The 24,781-nt window shown below is 47.5% G+C and overlaps 2 protein-coding genes across 2 annotated transcripts; both read left to right on the top strand.

Annotated features, from left to right (window-relative positions):
- Positions 1-6,756: 6,756 nt before the first annotated feature.
- On the top strand, positions 6,757-10,220 carry LOC135816165 (mediator of RNA polymerase II transcription subunit 15-like). The gene has a single exon (XM_065329562.1). It carries the CDS (start codon positions 6,956-6,958, stop codon positions 8,825-8,827), a length of 1,872 nt encoding a protein of 623 aa, XP_065185634.1. The 5' UTR covers positions 6,757-6,955; the 3' UTR covers positions 8,828-10,220.
- A 9,918-nt stretch (positions 10,221-20,138) lies between these two features.
- Positions 20,139-24,369, top strand: LOC135819838 (uncharacterized). The gene is made up of 5 exons (XM_065333158.1): positions 20,139-20,595; positions 21,278-21,392; positions 22,087-22,201; positions 22,620-22,734; positions 24,365-24,369. Exons 2-5 carry the CDS (start codon positions 21,301-21,303, stop codon positions 24,367-24,369), a joined length of 327 nt encoding a protein of 108 aa, XP_065189230.1. The 5' UTR covers positions 20,139-20,595; positions 21,278-21,300.
- Positions 24,370-24,781: the final 412 nt, after the last annotated feature.

The following is a 24,781-nucleotide window of genomic DNA, read 5'->3' as shown; positions in this document are numbered from 1 at the left end:
AGTGCATCCGATCGCCAGCCGTTGTCCGAGTCAACGGCATTACAGTCAGACCTCGCATAACCGCACACATCCGTTTTCCACAAAAATATCCGGATAGGCGAGGGAACCGGATAATCGAACAAACATACTGCATGTATGCATGGCATATGTTGTAAATCGGTAACCAGCGATTTTCTTCCGGATGGCGAGGGATCCGGATAAAAGAGGACCGGATAAGCGAGGTCTGACTGTATTTATAACATTTGGGATTTACAATCATGTTCAGCTAGGCACCGGCGGATTATGCCGGCAGAAAAATTGGCAGAACTCGGTACTTTTTCTGGTAAGTTTCATGCATGTTTGGTATGTGGATAAAGAAATGGAGCAGAATTCGAGGAATTGCCCGCCATAAGGTTTGTATGGTTCTGCCAATTTCACTGCTTTTCGAGCAGAATCCGCCGGTGCCTATGTACAGCACCAAAGAAGACCTCAAGCCTCTGAATGTGCCGATTCAGGAATGCCTCAACCTCGCCACCAACATCCAACTCTGGTTAACGATCTTTGACAGATGCATGATCCCCGTATGATTTGTTTATGCGGGCAATATGTAACCTAGTTAACCTGTTCAATTCATTATTTTGTACATAAGTAATGTACTAGTGATAGCAAGAGTAGATAAACGTGTTTATCCACTCTTTACCTATCATAGAGGTTATGCAATTACACCATCAGTTGAGATGCGTTGGCGAAGTTGCGGACTACTCGCGGCACAGCGCCGCACTTGCACTAGCTACTCACACATCACACTTAGTGCCCATTTGAAAATCTGCCGACTCACGCTGCATCACTCGGTGCCCATTTGAAAATCCGCCGTGAAATCATTCGCAAAGCCTGCGAAATGACACATTCACATAATTGTCGTCATCGTCGTCGATGATTCCTCGACGTTTATGACGTGCGAGTTCGTCCGTCACGTGCATAGTCATAGAATGAACAGGTCGGATCGGCGATTCTCTCGTTCTGTACGTAACGACTGTACTAGCCAATGAGTCGTGAATAAGAATGACTATGTATGTTATGAACCCTCTAAGATTCTCTAAATTGTCAGGATCGTACGACCACACGGCACGAGGACAACTCTTTTCCTTTACACAGTATATTCCACTTCATCTGATAATTAACAATGAACACTAATAACACCAGCTATTTATAGCATGCAGAAACAGCGTACATGCAAAAACATAAGCATATAAAACTGGACATAACAGCGTATACAGCAAAACGCACACAACGCATATAGCGTATGCCATGCAGCAACATCAGCGGTACGGCGGAGTCGAAATACAACATTTCAACGAATACAATGCCATAAGCGCGAAGGCCTTTCCCAATTGAGAACTGGTGGTTTACAACATTCTCCCCACCAAAGGGCTTCTCACCGCCGTACAACAATGCACACAAGTCAAAAACGATCCGGGGCTCTGACTACGCGCCCAGAACGCGTCATCTCCTGCTGCCGTGGTGGTGGTAACGGTGCTGGCGGTTCATACGCTGGCTGCTGAGGGACGATAGCAGTTTGAGCGGTATCGGCAAGCCCAGGAGCCACGTCCTGTGACGATACTTCTAATGGCACTAACCTTTGGATCGGCCTCAACAGGGTACTGGTACTCAACTTAACCTTGGCAACACGACGCTTGCCATCTCGACCAGGGAATAACTCGATGATCCGTCCCAAACGCCAGAACTGTTTGCGCTTGGTATCATCGAGAACAAAGACAACATCACCCACAGCTAAAGGGCGCGACATGGTCTGTTGGTGCTTGTTCAGCTGACTTAGGTACTCCACCTCCCAACGATTCTTGACATGCTTCAGTGTCTGACTGAGGTAACGCAATCTCGCTGACATATGCGTAGCGTCCGGGGTACCTGCTGGCTTCGCTGACGACATCCAAATGTTACCCATCATCATTGCAGGGGTTACTGGTGGCTCATCCAGGCTATCAGACACATAAGTTAACGGACGACTATTCACCACTGCTTCAACCTCATACAAGATGGTCTCAAGCTCCTGAACCTTCAGAAAAGCTGTTCCCATTACCTTTTTCAAGGCACTCTTCACTGTACCAACCATTCGCTCATAGAAGCCTCCATGCCATGGTGCAGCTGGAGGATTGAACATCCATGGCACACTCAGTTTGTCAGATGCCGCCTTGAACGTTGTAGCGTTGTCAGACCTGATCCGAGACGGCAAACTACGTCTCGCGACAAACTTCCGAAATGCCATCAAGAATGACTCGGTACTTAAACTATCGACCACCTCCAAGTGAACTGCTCTGGTGGTGGCACACACAAACAATGCTATCCATACCTTCGGAGATGACTCACCACGGCGCACGTACAACGGACCAGCATAGTCGATGCCGGTAGTTGCGAACGGCCTCTCGTGAACAACTCGGTCTTCTGGCAGCGGCGGGCAGACTTCTGAGGCAGCCTTAGCCTTGTAGCGGCGGCATGTAACACATCGCTGAGTAATGTTGCGTAGCGCTCGTCGACCACCGATAATCCAGAATTTCTGACGGATAAACGACAAGACTCCTTCTACACCTTGGTGCATCCTTTCAACATGCATTTTCTCCAACAGCAAATCGGTCAGATGATGTTTGCCTAACAGGACTGGGTGCTTGGCTCCATACGCCAATTCGCTGTGCTGAAGTCGTCCCCCGGCTCTGAGCACTCCATGCTCATCCAGAAACGGTGCAAGCTGATACACCTTCGACCCGGGCTTCACTGGTTGACCTTGCGTAATCAGCTCAAGATCCTCAGCGAAACATGCGGCTTGAACGATGCGGTACAATACGTTGTCTGCTGCAAAATAGAGTTCAGCACGAGGCTCAGTGTGCTTCCACTGCAACATCCGAGTCACCATGCCCTGTGCCCTCGACCATTTACTGAATCGGAGCCACCATTCCTTATCAGATTCTCGACTACAGGTGGTGGCTGACACTCGTACTTCTACACTGGACTCATCTGTAGCTGCGGTCGAGGATGCGGTGGGCCAGTCATTGGGCTCCGTGATCCAGGTTGGTCCGCCCCTCCAGAACGGACTACGGATCTGCTGTGCACTACTCCCACGCGACGGTAAATCTGCTGGGTTGTGAAGGCCCGGGCAATGGTTCCACACAATGCCGACCTTCTTCGATATCTCTTGGACTTGACTGACGCGGTTAGCCACAAATGTTTTCCATTTGTACGATGGATTACTGATCCAATGAACGGTAGTGAGACTGTCAGTCCAGCCATAGACTTGCGTGACGGTAACACGCAGCTCCTTCACCACAAACTCAGCGTAGCGAGCCGCTAAACATACTGCTTGTAACTCAAGGCGGGCTAACGTGGGCGGAGACACAGGTGACACTTTGGCCTTGGCAAATACCAAGTGCGACTGTCCATTGACGACTGCATACAAACAACATCCAAACGCTTTCTCACTGGCATCGGCGAAGGCATGAAGCGCAATCGGCGTGTCAAGATTGCAGCAAATCCAACGTGGTATGTCAATGCTCACCACTTCGGCCAACTCTCCCCACCATTGCGCACATGCGGCTGCGATGCCATCAGGCAACATATCATCCCAGTCGCCTCCGACTTTCCAGGCTTGCTGTAGCAGTATCTTTCCCGGCACAACTGCCGGTGCTGCTAGACCTAGCGGATCAAACACTGATGCAACACACTTGAGGAGGGCTCGCCGGGTCCAAACAGACGGCCTATCGGACTCGCCTAGCGCTGCTATGCTGAGCAAGTCATCACTGGTTTTCCATTTCAGACCGAGGACTTTATCTCCGGCCTCTGGATCGCACGGGATTTCGTTGCCTCGCCACTTGCGTAACTCCATGCCAGCATCCGTAAGCACACGCACGCTGAACTCTTGCATCTCCTTGGCTTCCGAGGCATTTGACACACTAGAGACCAAATCGTCAACGTAGAAACTCGTGAGCAAGAGATCAATACGATCTCGCTCTTTGGGTGCAGACAACGCCCGTAGCTCCTTCAAGTGATGCTGAATCACCGCAGTAAGCATGTACGGCGAGCAGTTTACGCCAAATGGCAGTTTCGTTAGCCTCCAGGTTAACAGTTCATCGCTGTCGCTTCGACCGGGCCACAAGAAACGCAGGTACGGACGGTCTTCGGGATTAACCGCGACCATGAAGAAAGCCTTGCGGATGTCCGCTTGCAGCGCGCTCTTATATTCACGGAACCGTAATAGCATACCTGCAAGACTCGGCAATAGCGACGGTCCAGGGTCAACCATGTCGTTCAACGACTTGCCATCTGGAGCCGTCGCCGAGGCATTGAACACCACTCTTAACTTCGTGGTTGCAGCGTGCTCGCGGAATACACCATGATGCGGTACATAGTACCCGGCATCGCTCTCACATGGCTCCAACTCAATTGCTCCAAGCTCGCGGTACTCCCTGATCAGCACATCATCATAGAGCGCACGCTTCCCATTCCTCTTCAGCTTTTCAAGAAGCCGCGTTGCGATGACTCTAGCTTGAGCAAAGTTATCCGTTGGGCGACGCTCATTTCGCCACAAGAGACCCACTTGGTACCCGCTGCCCTGGCGACATAGCGGGAAAGATGGCAGGTGCTGATGTTGTTCTGGAGGTTCATCCAACTGCCATAGTTGTTCAATGTGGGCTGTGACACATGACACGGTCACCGGCTGACTGTTTCGACTTGGTGCAGACGCTGGACCAGATAATACATTACCTATCTCTGTGTTCCACACCGTCTCACCATTAACTTCCTTCTTGCTGTGCAGTATCGCGTTGATATAGTCTGCACCAATCAGCATATGTATTTCGTCTGATGTCCCTTGTTGAGGCTTGTCACTCAGCTCTACTCCCCAACTGTGCCACTGGGCAATGGTCTGCGGACTTGCGCACTTCAGGTCCATCTCAAGCGTTGGTTTCACGAACGCGCGTACCCGAATGCTAGCGGAGCTACCCTGGATCGTGATGGCGTACTTATCCATGCGCTGTTGGGTTGGTTCCGCGCCGAACGGCTTCACTTCTACATTTTCAACCCCGACGTGTTCTGCATCGATTGCTGACACCAACGCTGCAGTCACGAATGACGCCTCAGCACCCGAGTCCAGGAACACGCGAACCTTCGCGTTTCGAGTTCTTCCCTCAACTCGTGCCACTCCGGTCATCAGCCGCACACTTGGCGAGTGTAGACAGCACGACCCAACATTCTTCTCCGTAACTATCTCAGTCGGTTTCTCCCAGCTGTAACCTGCTCTATCCAACACCTCATGTATTAGCAGGTGGTGTTTCCTCTGGCATTTCGTGCATCTCGAGCCTGACCGACATTCTCTGGCCATATGGCCATACTTAAGGCAGTTCCAGCAGAGTCTCTCTCGCTGCAGAAAACCCTTTCTCCCTTCCAGTGGCAGCGACTTTAGCTGCTTCTCTGCATCTGCGACCGATATCGCCATGCACTGTGCCGACGCCGTGGGCCTTGGCACGGATCGTTCTGCTGGCTTCCTGGCAGTATCACCCTGTCGTCCGTGCGCGACCTGGTAAGACGCGCCGTGCTCCTGTACCTGGCGTAGTGACATCCCGTAGCACTGCCGTTCGACCAGGTACGTCTTCATCTCAGGTCCGCATTGCTCCAAGATTACCTGCTTTGCCATTGCTTGCAGCACCGGGGACATTTTACCTATATCGGCGCTATACTTGGTGTCCACCTCGCCATCTTCTGTCATAGCGAGTGTGGCCCACACTTCTACTTCTCGGCAAACACGGACAACGTATTGGTGAAACGACTCATCTGACCGCTGCTTGCCTGTCAGCAATGTCTTCCACGCTTTATCCGGAGTCTTTCCGAGCGAGGCGAGCAACTCTCGCTTCGCTTCCTCGTAATTATTGCATCCAATACATATCCTCTCCGCTTTGCTACCCGCTAGCGCGATGCGCAGTCGCAGCAGCCATTCGCTTTCTTCGAACTCGTTCTTGGAGCAGATGTCCTCGAACAGGTCAAGATAACGCTCCAATGGCTGCGTTCCATCATATGAGGGGATTTTCATCAACGGTTGACGCCCCCCGCTGTTACTGGGAGCTTCCTCTGTACCTCCCATCGCGGCTTTACCATCACCCTCATACGCATTGGCGATGCGCTCGTTAATCTCCTTTAGTGTTTTGTCAAACTCGGTGCGGAGCGCCTCCTCTCGCCGTCTGGCACTGCGCTCCTCACGCTCCTCGTACTGTTGGAGCCTCTGCTCCACATGTTCCATCAACAACTCGCCTTCTAATCCTAATCGAACTCCATTGGCGATAAAGCTGGCTTCCAAATTGTGTAGTTGCTCTGCCATGCTCGCTCCTATCCTGGCGTGGTCGCCAAATGTTATGAACCCTCTAAGATTCTCTAAATTGTCAGGATCGTACGACCACACGGCACGAGGACAACTCTTTTCCTTTACACAGTATATTCCACTTCATCTGATAATTAACAATGAACACTAATAACACCAGCTATTTATAGCATGCAGAAACAGCGTACATGCAAAAACATAAGCATATAAAACTGGACATAACAGCGTATACAGCAAAACGCACACAACGCATATAGCGTATGCCATGCAGCAACATCAGCGGTACGGCGGAGTCGAAATACAACATTTCAACGAATACAATGCCATAAGCGCGAAGGCCTTTCCCAATTGAGAACTGGTGGTTTACAACAATGTACGTCGTTGCTTAGTTTTGGATTTTTACAAAGAGAGAGCCGATCATTGATTTCGAATATTGTTCTTGTACCCATACCCTAGCGACCTCTTTGCGGTGCTAGCTGGGTCGATCGAAGGTCGGCGACTCCGTTCCCTGTTCCTGCTGAGTAACGAGACGTTAGGTTTGTTTGTGATCAGTGTCAGCGAGGTGGCTGTCTTGATACTTTCTTGGAATATCAAAAATATATGGCTCAGCGCAACTCTTCCAGCAACAATCCGGCGTCTCTTCAGGCATTTGGGAATGGAGTGGGTGGAGGCACTGTTGACCAGGGCTCGTCGGGCAGTGGGCTTCCCCAGACAATGCAGCAGCAGCAGCAGCAGCAGCAGCAGCAGCAACAACAGCTGAGTTTTGCACAGGAACAGAATCTAATGCAGGAACTGGATGCAGGAGAAGCATCGTTCCCGTCCCAACAACACCAGCGCCAGCAGCAGCAGCAGCAGCAGTCTTCTTATTTGCTTCAAGAATGGCCCCTGTTTCACTCGCAGCAACAAGGGTCGTTGCTCAGTCAGCAGCAGCAGCAGCAACAACAACTATTTCCCGAATCACGGCAAGCTCCCCTCCTTCAACAGCAACAACAACCATTTCCCGAATCACTTCAGCAAGCTCCCCTCCTTCAACAGCAACAACAGCCATTTCCCGAATCGCTTCAGCAAGCTCCTCTCCTTCAACAGCAACAACAAACATTTCCCGAATCACTTCAGCAAGCTCCCCACCTTCAACAGCAACAACAACCGCCACAACAGGAACGGAATCAGCCACAGCAAATGGCGGACGGGCTTGAACTGGAGCTTTCAGCAGCACCCAGTCAACAACAGCCGAACAACGCAATGGAAGTACAGCAGGATTCCCGCGGAGGTTTTCCACCACAGCAGCAAGCGCCCAGCACTTTACCTCCGCAGCTGCAACAATCCACTGCACCTCCCGTTGGTCTGCAGCAGACAGCACAGAATCTGCCTGACCCATATGCAGTTCTCAGTTCTCACCCATCGATGAAGGGCTCATACAAACCAAAAGTGGCGGGTTACCTTCAGCCGAAACTCAATAAGCAGCGTTGGAAGAGTCAGACACCTTGGCAGCTGCCAGCATCAGCCAAGAATTCACGCTCCCCTGGTGCAGAGCTCAACTCAGTGGGATTTAGCGACTTACCTGCTCCGCAAATTACTGGTCAGGCGGAGAGTGACGATGGTATGACAGCAGCGTATGAACTCTCTTCTGCGTTAGTGAGAGATCGTCTAGGCCAGGAGGATCCTGAGAACCTGGCCCTGCTGGATTCTGTCAAGTCCGCTGACATTGTTGTAGTGCAGGGTACGTACGACCATATCGACCGCGTGTTGCACGCCATCAGGATCCCCTTTCTGCACATCGCTCAAGCTGACCTCAAGTCGATCCAGCTACGGCCGGAGCAAACTGTCTACGTGAATTGTGCCTCTCCCTTCACACCGGCTAATGCCCGAATTCTTGCAGCGTTCGTCAATGATGGCGGGCAACTCATAACAACCGACTGGGCGCTGAAAAATGTTTTAGAGGTTGGTTTCCCGGGCCGTGTTCGCTACAACGGCAAGAGCACGGACGATGAAGTTGTGCCCATTGAGATTCTAGATCGCAGCGACGACGTACTCTCTGGGTTGTTTGATGAGAGCACAGAAGAGGGCAGCGCTGTCATGTGGTGGCTGGAGAGAAGCAGTTATCCCATTGAGATACTGGACAAGGAAGGCGTGAAGAAGCTGGTTGCGTCGAAGGAGCTCGGCAAGCGGTACGGCGAGGATGCTGTCATCGTGTCATTTGAGCACGGCAAAGGTATGGTGTACCACATGATCAGCCACTTCTACCTGCAGCGCAGTGAGACGCGCTCGCAGAAGCACGCCGGCAGTGCCAGTGAATACCTCTCGTCGCGGGGGGCCAGCAAAGCGACCATGGACTTGCTGGCACCTGCTGCTGGTGAGCTCGGAATGGCAGCCTCCAAGGCTGTGCCCAACTATGCCATGGTGCAGAGTACGAGCAACTCGGCCGAGTTTGTGTCCCGCGCAGCGCTGAGACAGAAGAAGCGCTTCAAATGAGGCTGCGCGTATTGGGAATTAAAGGTGCTAATGTGGAAGGATGTACTTTGATCAGACTCAATGGCATCAGCTTCAGTCAAGCAGCCTTGTTGATCACTATGCTATTCTCCTCGCCATGGGAGCAGAATGGAAAGCTTACTACAACTTCTAAACGTAGTACTAGAATGATAGAACTAGCCATCATCCAGTGACTCCGAATATATTATTTACTCAGAACTAGGCGTTACAACTAAGACAAATGCATGCGGCCCACGCGGAAAGTGAACGTTTTCCGACTCTGTGCAACGGGTGGTTTGCATTTGTTAAGTCACACAAAAATTCCTTGATTTGACAGTGAGACTCTCCTCTCTGTTTTGGACACATTCGAGATTTCAGATATCATTCTATTATATCGGTATTACACGTACATCTATCTATCACGTGACCATCCGGCACTGCCATGTTGGTTCTAACTCCATTCCACCCTTACAACTATGGGTCACATGATAACTTGGCCATGTTGGTCCACAAATGCACAATGTCAATGAGTCGCATGATAACTTACCTGGCCATGTTGGTCCACTATGGGTCACATGATCACTTGGCCATGTTGGTCCACTTACTCCACTATTTAGGGTCACATGATAACTTGGCCATGTTGGTTCACTATGGGTCACATGATACCTAACTTACTTGGCCATGTAACATTGTTGGTCCACTATGGGTCACATGATCACTTGGCCATGTTGGTCCACTATTTAGGGTCACATAATCACTTGGCCGTGTTGGTCCACTATGCTGTCCCCGGGGAAAATCGCGATTCCACGGCCGCGTTTTTTGCGATTTTTAAAAGACCGCGTTTTCCGCGATTTTCCCGCGTTTTTTGAACTTTTTTGTTGCACTACACGTACACACAGTGCACTGTTCGGTCAGCAACGTCTCATCGTGGCGGCTTTGTACTCAAATATGACGAGTGCTTACACCAGAGACTTGTAACTGATTGATTTCACTACATACTCACTGAAAATTGCCGCATATCAATATTATTCACCGCATATTTACCGCAATTTCACCGCAAATTATGCCATAATTATTATGCCGCGTTTTCCCCCCCGCATTTTTTTGCGATTTTTTTCCGCGATTTTCCCCGGGGACAGACTCCCCACATGATGTCGGCCATGTTGGTCCACAGTCCATATGCCATGATCACTTTCCACACAAATTTCGTCACATAAAAAAGATGTGAACTAATTTGAACCACTCTATTCACTCGGTAAGGATTCAAGAATATGTTCCGAGCCCATCATAGCGCTATCCTATAGAGTTCTGTAGTTACACAGCATTGTTACCATCATACGGTCAATTCTTTTCACACTATTCCAAAAAATGCCCACATTAAGTTTGAAAATTGAAATCTAATATCCTTCCTTACACATACACCTGGGACTGACCAGCAAGAAGCCTGAGATTTGAAAATAGTACCAATTATACTACCAAATAAAGTTGAGGAATTTGAAAAAAAATTCGACGGGTTCGCGTACCGGGCTGGTCAAGAACAAGGAGTCGTACAACTCTCTGGTCAAGAACCACCTTTCCGCTTCCGTGGGACGCCACCACCCCATGCATGAGGAATTTGGAAAGGGAAAAAAAATTCACGGTTTGCGTGAGACTTGGCCAAAGGCCCAGTTTCCGCATCCGCAGGAACGCCACCACCCTCTTGGATCAAGGCGCAGATGCAGCTCCTAAACGGTGGGAGGTGAGTAGATCAGACCCACCACAAAGACCGAAAATCCCATTCACTGCATCCATGTTTTCCGCGTGCCAGGCCACGAGTTCCCAATTAACTGTGGATCGCAGCACGGCTGGAAAAATCCTTCCCCTTCCAAGCAGGACTTGAACCTGGGACCATCTGCTTCTCAATCATGGTCTTAGACCATTCCACTATGCCTGCCTGAAAAGGGGAAAGTCTGAAGAAAATATTGACTGTCACCACCAGGCCCGGACCTTCGCTTGAGGCCAGCGATGCTCTAACCACTGAACTATGGAGTAACTATCATTCAAGCAGAGACCATTGAACATCGAAAAAGTAATACCGATTGGCCTTACAAGTTTATCGGCCAGTGCATGTGAAGCCAAGAGTACATCGTACTCTTGGTGAAACCTGTTCGTAATTATCAGTGTTGTCATAGTAACTACAGGTAGCTGTGCCAAGGTACATTGTACATGTGCACGGCAACTTTTAAAACATCTTGGTAAGTACAGTGGCCAGGGCTGAGGTTGCGGCAGAAAATGTGTTGTAGCAACTTAGTTTCTATTAGGGTACTCAACTCGAACTTTCCAAATACGGTCTCTTCGCTGGACACGTCACTTCAAAATAATTGAATGCACCAAATTTTCCGGCATGGCCCCTGCTCAGGGTGAAAACATTCAATTATTTATTTATTTTGAAGTGACGTGTGCAGCGAAGAGACCGTATTTTGGAAAGTTTGAGTTGAGTTCCCTAATGTCATAATATGCCCTCACTCATGACATGAGTCATGATGTCATAAGTCTTTTCACTTTCAGTGATCCTGTGGAAGTTGCCCCGATTCATTCTTCATGTCGTGTACGGAAAAGCCATCGCCCGACCGTCGCGGCGCGATGACTTTCCCGTACGCGAAACTGATAGCTGAGCTCAGATCAACTTTTTCGCGACGCGACGCGTTTCCCGTACGCAAAATGAAGTATGAATCAGCCTTTAGCGAATTGTAAAACTCCTTTCGTGATACCAAGGAGGTTCCAGATCATAGTGTTGGTTTCGCATGCGAGGTCCAATACTTTACTTCGGGTTGAATGTACTGAGAAGCGCTGCTCGGGCAAAAGAAACCCACTGGATGAAAATGCAATACACATGCCAAACCCAGAAAACCAGAAAAGGAAAAATATGCAACGCAAACCGGGGCAAAAGAAGAAAAAACAACGTGTGATGAACACTATGTATTAAAGTTATGTGATGTACGAGCACCACTTCAGAACTACAGCAGCACCTGATACAGATTAAAATACAATTAACACGAGAGAGCTTGGAAGCTCAGGGCCCTACACTATGCTTTTTTGCCTAGCGAGAGTCAACTTTCTCTTTGCATTCGAGGGTAATACGATACCGTCTACCAACTTGATGACCTAGGCAAAAAAGCATAGGGATGTTATAAAATTTTCATTTCTCCAATTGATTTTTTAAGACATAATCTAGGATTTGAACCCACACTATCCCCCTGCATGCATTTCCCCGATACACTTCGCATACATACTCATTCTTCCAAGTTGCTTCACGTTATGATCTTGCATTTGAAGGCCCTATTTGAATATTGTGGCCAGCTGTCTTTGATTGAAGTAACGTCTTTTGCATAGCTACGGGAAATATAAGAACTAAGACACATAACACCTCACATATACCCCTCCACAACCTCCATCTCTTTGAGTGCATTGACTGGACGGTGGTATGCCGAGCAGGTGCCGCGGATGCACATTATTGCAGCTCTTAGCAGAGCGAATGCTAACCAAGTCCGGATATAGCACATCATTTCTCCATACTAAGTCTTCTTGTTGTCGTCGCTAGCCAGCGTACCGCACAAACGCTTCAGAAATCGGTTGATTTCTGGCGACGTACATCTGGTCGTGGAGAAGATGAGGGGAGTGGAGGTCCCACGATCGACACGTATGATACGTTCAGCGTATTCCAAATTTTTTCTCCATTCGAGGAGAGGGACATGAACTGACTTCTTTGTATATGACGCGTCCGGATGAAAAACTCGAACATCCACAAATGCGTCCTAGGCCCTGGTCCAGAAACCTCTCACCTTTCATGCCAGGTCTTGCGTCATCCGCAACATTCGTGCTAGCTGCTCTGAACACTTCACCAGTGACCGAAGCAAGCGGAGGCTCAACCAGTACACTCTTGCACCTGGAAAGCCTCCTCCTGTTGGACAGCACATGGCATGAGTTACCAAGGTCTCTCCACAAACACATGTGGCTGGCACATCCTTCAAAGACGTCTCATAACTTAAAGCTAGCGCATCTCGAAAGTCACCCTTTGACAGATGGCAGCCATGTTCATTAAGTGGCAACGTATTCAACCACGTTAACTGGGCCGGCGGAGCCGCTCCGGTCGGTCCGGCCATGGCCGGACTACCTTTTCGGCCACCAACGATTTTTTTACGATGCAGTACGTAAGTACTTGAGGGTTTTTCGTCGAGTTCTTAACATTCTTTTACTGAACGAAGTAGTTTTTCAAATTTGTGATCATCGATTGTACATGTACGCGTACTTGCGATCTCGCTCTGAATCTTGCCGTGCACGCGTGCGCGCTTGAGGGCTAGCTGTGGCCTGTACTGTGTGAGTGTGGGCCTGTGGCGCAAGTCGCGCGACCTGAAAGCACGTGCCATGATGGATACTTCGCTGGATCATGGAAGAAGCCATAGCTGCAAGCATGCACTGCAGCTAAGCTGACCAAACAGCGAGACAAATAATTTGAAAAACTACTTCGTTCAGTAAAAGAATGTGAAGCACAGGACGAAAAACCCTCAAGTACTTACTGAACGAAGTATTTTTTCACTCTCGCTGTTTGGTCAGCTTAGCTGCAGTGCATGCTTAGCAGCAATGGCTTCTTCCAGATAAGTATCTGTGCCAGAAGTGCCAGTCTACCCAACCACTTCCTTCGCGTTTCCTCGGCGGGAATTTGGGAAAAAGGCAGTGGTGAAGCGCTCTTGTCAGGCGTCATACATGTATTTCAAGACATGGTCTTGGTTGACCTACGTCTACGATGAGCAAAGAGACGTTGTGTTGTGTCACACGTGCACAAGTGCTGTGCTGACGAAAAAACTTGGCCGGACCAATCAACAATTGCTTCCGCCGGGCCTGAACACTCGGCCTTCTTTGAGAGCTGGTCCAGCCTCCGAACAACTGCAGATGAAGCTGAGTGACGAATCTCATTGCACATATTCTCTTCCTCTAGGCGTCGGTCCCGATCAACAGCGGACTTTGCTCGCAACGCCGACTCGATTATGGCATTTGGAGATCTAGGCAACCACGATGCATAATGTTGGTTAAAGTGTTGGTTAAAGTGTTGGTTAAAGGGGAAGTTCACCCTGAAATGAAAACTTCACAACCTGTAGCGAAAAATGCACTGATTCCAATGGTGAAGGTCCCAGGTTGATCGGAGCAGCCGTTCCCGAGTTATACCAGTTTCAAGTTGGCACTAGATTTGGTGACATCATGATGATGTCATTAACTTGCCCAGACTAGGCCGGATTTATGGGAGTAGATGGGGAAATTTCAGAATTTTGGCTCTCCATTGTCCCAAAGAAGTCGGATCTTTTTCAAACTTCGGCATGGGACATTTGGCACCCTACCGGTATCCGACTGGAAAAAATCTAGTACGAAATTCATTGTTGCCGAGAAACAACAAAGAAATTGGTTTTTCCCCATCTACTCCCCTACAAAGTCTATCTCTCTGACGTCATACATCCGGCCTAGTCTGGGCAAGTTAATGACGTCATCATGATGTCACCAAATTTAGTGCCAACTTCAAACTGGTATATTAAACTCGAGAACGGCTGCTCCGATCAACCTGGAACTTTCACCATTGGAATCAGTGCATTTTTCGCTACAAGTAATAGTAAAATTAATAGTTGTGAAGTTGTCTTTCTAGGGTGAACTTCTATTAAAATCTCAGCCACCTGGAAATCAGTTACGAACCGGGCCGAGACGAGGTTAATTCAAAAACCGCCGGGTGCTGGAAATGCGGGATAGCAAGCCCGCCAAAGCGTGTGGGCAGGCGCAGTTATGCTAGCTCCCCATCAGGAAAGGTTTCTCTCCCTGTGAGTGGCGGCAATAATTCATTTGCTACGATATGGTCAAGAGAAGTCGAACAATCAGCGGGGAATGCTACCGTGCGCAGCATGTACATATGCATGTAGGTCCAGCGGCCATGAAGGCCGTGAGTGATAGCTGAATAGGCAGCATGCGGTTCGGTGTGCGCAAAGACCGTGAGGCGTCCCAACTCAACACTCATTTTTCAACTGTTTCCCGCGCATTGCTTGCCGTTGCATCAGTCTCACCTATTTGCGAACCCAAGTATTTCACAGCACCAGTGACTAGTTGTATGCCGCTATTAGGCCACGCAAAGTTAATTCTGTGTTTCGCGTCGGAAATTTCCTGGAAAAGGCAAGTGGGATGGCGAAAAAACAAAACAGAAGAAAAAACAAAACTCCATTCTATGTGTATTGAGCCATGTTGCACACAGAATACATATAGCATTAAAAGTCGTCACAGTACAGCTGGCAGACTGTACTGCGATACCTCAACAGATTTCTTGGATGGCTCCTGCACTTTGACGGGAGGACCGACCAGGCAACTGGAATTCCTGTCCATCACAACGAGCCTGGAAAATCTCGGAGTTCTTGAAACCTGGAATTTCCGCTCGCTCGGTGAGTAGGCCCTCCCGGACGGCTTGGAAAGAATTTCATTGCTCGCACTTTCTACGTACCATCACCTGGAATGCAAGATTATCGAGAAGCTGATCTGCCATACTGGCTAGAGAATGTTCGCCAAAACAGCCATCGATTGACTCGTCTGGGTCCTTTTTTCTTTCTTTCTTGTCAACCAATTCGAAAAGGTACGCGCGCGGTGACCCGAAACAACTTGGCGTGGCCTTATGGAAAATGCGAGATGCTTCATCAACCATGCCAGGCTTTACCAGAAACAGAGTCTTCTTCGAATTGGTGTAATAGCCATACTTTTGACCGTTTTCTTGTAGATTGTCCCACCACAAGCGCAGACATTGCAGCTTTCCTCCACCACTGGAGTCACTCGCATACCACGTCTGGCAAATGGAGGGGCAATCTGCCCGAAGGCACTGGCCCAAAGGCAGTGTGGCAAGGGCATAAAACACCATTGAAAGGGGATCGCCCTGTGCAGTGCCCTCTCGTGAGGCCAACTCACCACCGACCGCCACAAACAGCCGCGCTGACTGACCGGATGAATTCCGCATAATAATCGCTAACGACGGACCTAATACTAGTAATAGTCGAACATTATGAAGTGCAGCAGCTCTGTCAAGGCTGTTTAAAAAAAGCATTGTGCACATCCACTAGCAGAATGCCTTCTGTAGACTGTTCATCGTAGATGACCTGCATTCCGCGAACTGCCGCCTCGATTCTCGAATCGCGCGACACATGATGCGAGGTCCCTGCATGCCGTTTTTGTTACGCAATCTAGCTGCACGTGCACATAAGCTCCTGCCATGTTCTACTGTAGTAAGTATTAGTTGCTAACTTGCTTTGATGCTATTTTTATACACGGTGTATTGGTCGATTTTAGTATGACCAAAGCGGCAAAGGTCTAGTAAACTGTTTTTTCTATTTTTCGGTCATTTTTTGTTGTTTTCCACCTCCTGCATACGATTTTAGATTTTCGAGTGACGAGAAACATAGGAATAAAAACGCGTGGCCTTATAACTTATCAGAATAATCGGCTATAGCAACCTTTTACACTCACTTGTAGCATGTTTCGTGTCCTTCAATTCTTTTGCTGATCATAAGGGAAAGGGTTTGCTCGATTCCCACATTGGAGCTCGCGCTATTCCGCCTACTTGACCGTAGTTGACACTTGACTGGCTCACGACTGCCATCCAGAGCACACGGGAAGTCCACTGAACCTTCGACTCGACAAACCTGCAAGAAAGCTGCACCACTCCCTGCATGCTCAAATACAAAGTGTTACGGGGAATTCACCCCTCATCAGTTGAGCTTGAGTAGACTGGGGAAGACTGTGCCTGAAGGCTGGAGAGCATCACTTATTATACCCGGTACTGGCGGTAGTGCAGTGCTCTTCAGGTCCAAACATCACCAGGGATACAAACTACATTACGTGTATGTTACTTACGGAGACGATCCGTTTCCAGCGCGATAAACCATGATAAACAACACCAGATAGCGGCGTGAGTCGTTGCATTTCTCGCCGGCCGAGCGCGCTGCAGCGAGATACTATTACTAATACTTTACTTATTAGCAAGAGTACATAACTGGTTATGATTGTGCTCTTGCTATTAGTAATACTAGTATTACTACTACACGTGGTATTAGGCAAGAAAATTAATGATTCCTCACGCAACATTTTCGGTTGCAAATGTGGCATCGGGTGTGTTCTTTATCGTCGTTTCTTTTCCTGACTTCTTCACTTCAGTCAGTTCTGAGTCTCACCATGTACCAGTGTGGACCGGTTTTTTCGATCTCCGTAGGATTTTCCTTGAACGAACTCCTTTGCCGGGATGCCTCAAACATGAAACTCTTCTTTCTCAGTGCCTTTGACATTCCCTCGGATTTCGTCGTCTTTTTTAAAAAGCTTTCTCGCTCTTGGACGGTGAGAACAGTCGTTAGTCAGTCGAGTGTCTAGTCAAGTCAGCGGAATAGTGGGAGTTCCAGTGTGGGCATGCAGCAAATCCTTTCCTAACAATCATCGCCGAAGTCGCAACCACAATTTTTATTATTAAAAAAAGAATTGCTGTTTGACTATTGCATTATTCTAATCTAAGGGAAGACACTCCCTTGCCTTGGATACACATACATGATCTATCGCCATCATAATATTGGGCATCAATGCCCGTCTGGTTTGCGATGTAAACTAAAACTTCAAATAAACAAACAAACAATCGCTACAAGGCAGTCATCATCAGACCTAGCTAGCTAGCGGCAAGTAACCAGGTAACATCGTTAGTAAGTAGTTAGTTGCTTAGGCCACGTAGGTCGGTTGCCACGGCACCCAGTGCCAGCTCCGTGTTCTCCAAGGTCGTCACCTCACAAGAACCGTAGTTCAACTACACAGTCCGGAATCAATATAACTGTCAAGTGCTCGCGGACCGGGTCCTCATTCCTCTCAGACTCAGTGGCCACCGGTATGCTGTTTTCCGGTCCATAGTCACCACTGGTCACCTGGTCACAAGTGAGTAGAGCGCCGACTACTACTACTACTACATCATACTGTAGTACAAGCCACACGGGGCAGAACAACCGAGACCAAAAATCTTCCTCGTAACTCCGAGTTTGGTGTTTCCAAAAACACCCATCAGACAGACTGTTTGCAGCGAAGACCCCAGACACTTTGTCATACTCATATTAGTACAACTACAAGTCATGTAGAGAGCGCGCTAGTACTAGTACTTAGTATTATCGCACCCCACGTGAGCGTCTCCATGGTTTGAGCCAATCAGCGGCCTTACTGAGCGTGCAATATTCCCCAGTACACCGCCAGCCAATGTGGATGCACTGCAGTGCGATATTGCACCCCGGCGAGTGAGCGTGCAAATAACCTATATTTGCACGCTCACTTCGAAGTGAGCGTGCAAATATAGGTTATTTGCACGCTCACTTCGAAGCGAGCGTGCAGATATAGGTTATTTGCACGCTCGCTTCGAAGTGAGCGTGCAGATATAGGTTATTTGCACGCTCACTCGCCGGGGTGCAATATCGCACTGCAGTGCATCCACATAGTCATCTGGTCATTGGCTGGCGGTGTACTGGGGAATATTGCGAGTCGCTCCGCCAAGCTGTCGCTGCTGACTTGCTGCAGCACACCAAATAATAATATTAATAATTGGTCGAGGACGCTGTCGCGGAAGCGAATGTGGACCCGGCTTGCGTCCGCAAAGTCAACTTCACAAGCTCCGTGAGAGTCGAGACAGCAGACGCCCAAGTATTGGAGAAGACTGTCGACAGCCGATTTGAGAAACTGTCCGACGCCGCCATCGACAGCCTGAGCAGAAAAACAAAAACACAGAGCAGGCAACTGACAAATGGCTCCGCTTATTTGACGAGTATTGTAAAGACACAGGACGTCGCTGTGACCTGAGTACGGTTACGGCAAGCGACCTAGCTTACATTCTGCGACATGCATACGTCGAATTCCGTCCGAAGAAAGCTGGAGTGAAGTTCTACTCTGCATCAAGCTTGCTCGGTTTCCGTTCCGCAATACATCGCAAGCTAGTCGAGTTGAAGCGGCTCATGAACGTCCACAGTGACCCAGCGTTCAAGGACGCAAACATTGCATTGAAGGCTTTCCTCCTGAAGCCAAAGAAAGCGGGGAGAAGTCAAAGCGGTGGAGCACAAACACCCCATCAACGACGACGACATGAGCAAGCTGTCCCGCTACTTCCATGATCTCCCGTGTATACAGCAGCTGCTCGAAAGAAGTGTTCCTCTAAAAATGAACGCGACTGGTTGTGCTGTGTTGTATGACTGTGAAATGATAGCAGGGTTGCATGAAGCATTCTACAGTCCGTATCGCCTATAAGGTTGGCGGCTATAGTAATATACCGGATATAGTGATCAATTTCTCAAATTCATTTTCATTTACCATAACTAAGTATACACAGTTATCGCGTATAGTAATAATCGTCTATAGTAATATATCGCCTATAGTGATCAAATTCATATTTCAAAAGACCTTTATTACACTATTTTTGCGTCGGTTATAGTGATTGATGTGAAATCAAGCGATGTCAGAGAAGAACAGGGTGTTACTTCTTCGTGAAGAACTTGTCCAGTGAGTGTTGTTTGGTGAGTTTTGCTTGTACAAGTTGCCAAAATATGCCTCCATCATGAGGAAATGCTGATTTTGTGTGTCCGGAGCTACAGCCAGCTACATGACATTGGACATGTATGTAATGCGTATGGGCATGGCGCGCTGAGTCATTTGACACCCCACTTGCATACATTGCATGCAGTATCGGTCATAGTAATATATCGCTTATAGTGATAAAATGCTCAAAATCAAACACCAACGCTATAGGCGATACTGACTGTACTAGGGTTGCACCAGACCGTGTCAAGTCACACACACAAGTGTGTGGTGACAGACTGAGACTGTGTGGTGGCAGGGGTGCGATAAATGTATTACTGCACTCGGACGCGCGCAATACCGGCGTCGATATCTGCACTTACGGCTTCGCCGTTCGTGCAGATATCGGCCGGTATTGCACTGGTCCTTGTGCAGTAATACATACGTATTAGCAAGTCGTGGCGGACGGACCGGGGCCAGTAGTAGTACTGTACTGTAGTAAAGATTTTTTAAAAGTACTACCTAGTAGTAGATGGCGAGATGCGTATCCGTTGTAAAAAGTTGTGCACGCACGGTCGGTAAGTGTTCAACATGGCGGAAGGCCAGTGTGAACTCAACCTCGTTTACTTTTAGAAGCGGTCAGGTAAGGAGCCAGATCATCGATAAGTCTATCTGTAGCTGCTTGTGTGTGATACTTTGGTAACATCGCAGCGTAGCCATGGTAGCGGTGCCTGTTAGTTTCACCGTTGTTTTCCAGTCTAGCAGTGTTCTTTTCCTTGCGTTTAGTTCCGTTCTTTCGACAACCCATCGACACATTCAGCTGTTCTTGCTACAAATCGCCTACTGCTAGAGCAGCATGTACGTTTCAACATTTCAACAGCAATGAGAAGAGCGTTGAAGGCCTACCGAAGGCGGAGGTGATCGATCAAATTCCTTTTTTGTTTTTGTTTTTTGTTTTTCCTTTATGTGCGAACAAACGGTTTCCAAACTTAGCGCGAAGCCTGCCTGGCGGACAGATTTGGCAGAAGTTTGCCGTGCTAGTGTTTTGTGTCTGTGTATTGGGTTGTGTGTTACTCATTAGATTAGCTGCAGACTTCTATCAACATGTTTGTGTACCGGCGCCATTGCATAGGAGAGAAGCGGAGGGATCAAGTTGCAGCGAGGACGGCGACGAGAAGCAAACGGCAAAGAACTCGGTAAGTGTTGCTTAGGGTTTTTGGCAATGTCGATTTTCGGCATTGCCAAAAAATCATAAGCATTACTTACTAGCACAGCTTTCAGTGGTAGAAAATGGTGTAAATAATTTTTCTTTTTCAGATAATGCACTGTGGTAAAATATTTACATGGGAATTTCACTCTTTTGCACTTTTTCCGTGGACGATGAGGTTGATTGGTTTAGTTGAAAAGCACGCACTCACTTTCAGAAGGAGAACCTACTTCTAGGAACTCCTTCTTCTTTAAAACATGTGAATCACTTGAGCCGGTAGTGCTCATCATGCCTTTGATTTCATACACATTTTTGAATAACAGTCCGAACAGGGTTTGAACGTTTTTCTCCAAGTAATATCCTATTACTACTTCGAAGTAGACGTTAACTTGTTCACCGCTGGATCTGCGGGCCCTGTTGAAGGTTGACCGTCGACATAGTTGGGTTGTCAGTTTGTCGGAACGGCCGGGTTCGGGTATCGGACGACCGGACCAAGATATGATTTCAAAACTTTCCTTTATTCTATTCTGCCGTCTACTACGATGTGGCGGCGAGTTTGAGTTGTGGTTTTGATTGGGATGAGTGAACTCATTGGATTGCAGGATGGCAGAAGTTTGCGTGCTAGTGTTTTGTGTTTGTGTCTGTGTATTGGGTTGTGTGTTACTCATTAGATTAGCTGCAGACTTCTAGCAACATGTTTGTGTACCGGCGCCATTGCATAGGAGAGAAGCGGAGGGATCAAGTTGCAGCGAGGACGGCGACGAGAAGCAAACGGCAAAGAACTCGGTAAGTGTTGTTTAGGGTTTTTTGGCAATGTCGATTTTCGGCATTGCCAAAAAAAGCATAAGCATTACTTACTAGCACAGCTTTCAGTGGTAGAAAATGGTATAAATATTTTTTTCTTTTTCAGATAATGCACTGTGGTAAAATATTTACACGGGAATTTCACTCTTTTGCACTTTTTCCATGGACGATGAGATTGATTGGTTTAGTTGAAAAGCACGCACTCACTTTCAGAAGGAGAACCTACTTCTAGGAACTCCTTCTTCTTTAAAACATGTGAATCACTTGAGCCGGTAGTGCTAAGTGCATCATGCCTTTGATTTCATACACATTTTTTGAATAACAGTCCGAACAGGGTATGAACGTTTTTTTCCAAGTTATCCTATTACTACTTCGAAGTAGACGTTAACTTGTTCACCGCTGGATCTGCGGGCCCTGTTGAAGGTTGACCGTCGACATAGTTGGGTTGTCAGTTTGTCGGAACGAAACGGCCGGGTTCGGGTATCGGACGACCGGACCAAGATATGATTTCAAAACTTTTCTTTATTCTTTTCTGCCGTTTACTATGATGTGGCGGCGAGTTTGAGTTGTGGTTTTGATTGGGATGAGTGAACTCATTGGATTGCAGGATGGCAGAAGTTTGCGTGCTAGTGTTTTGTGTTTGTGTCTATGTATTGGGTTGTGTGTTACTCATTAGATTAGCTGCAGACTTCTATCAACATGTTTGTGTACCGGCGCCATTGCATAGGAGAGAAGCGGAGGGATCAAGTTGCAGCGAGGACGGCGACGAGAAGCAAACGGCAAAGAACTCGGTAAGTGTTGCTTAGGGTTTTTTGGCAATGTAGATTTTCGGCATTGCCAAAAAATCATAAGAATTACTTACTAGCACAGCTTTCAGTGGTAGAAAATGGTGAAAATATTTTTTTCTTTTTCAGATAATGCACTGTGGTAAAATATTTACACGGGAATTTCACTCTTTTGCACTTTTTCCGTGGACGATGAGATTGATTGGTTGAATTGAATGAGAAGAGCGTTGAAGGCATACCGAAGGCGTAGGTGATCGATCAAATTCCTTTTTTTTTATTTATTTATTTTTTTTAAGTTTTTCGCTTGATGTGCGAGCAAACGGTTTTCAAACTTAGCGTGAAGCCTGCCTGGCGGACAGATTTGGCAGAAGTTTGCCGTGCTAGTGTTTTGTGCCTGTGTATTGGGTTGTGTGTTACTCATTAGATTAGCTGCAGACTTCTATCAACATGTTTGTGTACCGGCGCCATTGCATTGGAGAGAAGCGGAGGGATCAAGTTGCAGCGAGGACGGCGACGAGAAGCAAACGGCAAAGAACTCGGTAAGTGTTGCTTAGGGTTTTTTGGCAATGTCGATTTTCGGCATGGCCAAAAAATCATAAGCATTACTTACTAGCACAGCTTTCAGTGGTAGAAAATGGTGTAAATAATTTTTCTTTTCAGATAATGCACTGTGGTAAATTATTTACACGGGAATTTCACTCTTTTGCACTTTTTCCGTGGACGACGAGATTGATTGGTTTAGTTGAAAAGCACGCACTCACTTTCAGAAGGAGAACCTACTTCTAGGAACTCCTTCTTCTTTAAAACATGTGAATCACTTGAGCCGGTAGTGCTAAGTGCATCATGCCTTTGATTTCATACACATTTTTTGAATAACAGTCCGAACAGTGTTGTGTAATCGTAGGTGACATTTACGTTTTGTTGTTCTTTCATATTATTAGTATTTATTATCAGAGTCTAATCAATTCGTTCGTCGTTGTCAACGTGTACACAAGGTACTGCTTGCCTTGAGTCACCAACACGGAATTCACGAGTTACGATTGTGTTTACTACGACGTTGCATGTTGTTTGTACATTTACAATCACGTACATGCAGCTTGGCAAGTTGTGTCACGATGCAATGCACACCAATTTATTTCACTACACGTATTTCTCGTAACACATCAATTCTTACTTCGTAGGTGTTTAGGTCCGGTCTTGCGTGACAGAGGTAGTTACTCTTAGTTAGCTTTCTCCATGATTGATTCTAAGAAACACGGACATTGATTCTAGCTTCGAACTGTTTCTTCTTTGTCTGCCTGTGCATTTTGTTCTCAAACAAATCCTTCGTTCAATGTGTTTATATTTTCGCGCTCTGCAGATTTGTTTGCCTCGCGCTCAGCTTTGTTTCCTTTTCTTTGTCAACTGCATTATTATGACGTATGACTTGTGTACGCACTTATCACGTGACCGTTTGACTGCATGCGCTATGCACGCTCTAGGCTAGTGCATTTGAGCGATCGTAGCGATCCGCTTTCCTTGCCGTTTCGTCTTCTCCGCTTCTTTACTCATTCGAGTCAGTGTCGCTGCACTAGTTTGTTTTGCAGTTTATCCACGTCGCAGTCGTTCATGGTCGCCATCTTTACATTTGATTTTGATGCGCAGCTGCATGCTGATGCAGCTGCCTTTTTCATTCTTTCGATGATCTTCTTTCCAATTTTATACTGAATCTACTGTATGTATTCTCTCACCCAAGTTTGCAACGGTTGTCGGTTGTAGCATGCCAAGGGTTGGATGCAGGGGTGGTTAATTAAGCTAGTAGTAGTAGAAACAATTCAGTAACAACAGGGTTTGAACGTTTTTCTCCAAGTTATCCTATTACTACTTCGAAGGAGACGTTAACTTGTTCACCGCTGGATCTGCGGGCCCTGTTGAAGGTTGACCGTCGACATAGTTGGGTTGTCAGTTTGTCAGAACGGAACGGCCGGGTTCGGGTATCGGACGACCGGACCAAGATATGATTTCAAAACTTTTCTTTATTCTTTTCTGCCGTTTACTATGATGTGGCGGCGAGTTTGAGTTGTGGTTTTGATTGGGATGAGTGAACTCATTGGATTGCAGGATGGCAGAAGTTTGCGTGCTAGTGTTTTGTGTTTGTGTCTGTGTATTGGGTTGTGTGTTACTCATTAGATTAGCTGCAGACTTCTAGCAACATGTTTGTGTACCGGCGCCATTGCATAGGAGAGAAGCGGAGGGATCAAGTTGCAGCGAGGACGGCGACGAGAAGCAAACGGCAAAGAAATCGGTAAGTGTTGCTTAGGATTTTTTGGCAATGTCGATTTTCAGCATTGCCAAAAAATCATAAGAATTACTTACTAGCACAGCTTTCCGTGGTAGAACATGGTGTAAATATTTTTTTCTTTTTCAGATAATGCACTGTGGTAAAATATTTACACGGGAATTTCACTCTTTTGCACTTTTTCCGTGGACGATGAGATTGATTGGTTGAATTGAATGAGAAAAGCGTTGAAGGCATACCGAAGGCGGAGGTGATCGATCAAATTCCTTTTTTGTTTTTTTTTGTTTTTTCAGTTTTTCCCTTGATGT

The sequence above is a fragment of the Sycon ciliatum genome, chromosome 1, assembly GCF_964019385.1.
Source record: "Sycon ciliatum chromosome 1, ocSycCili1.1, whole genome shotgun sequence".
In the NCBI taxonomy this organism is placed as follows: Eukaryota; Metazoa; Porifera; class Calcarea; order Leucosolenida; family Sycettidae; genus Sycon; species Sycon ciliatum.
Note: the sequence above shows the minus strand (reverse complement) of the source record. Positions and strands in the feature narration are given on the sequence as shown.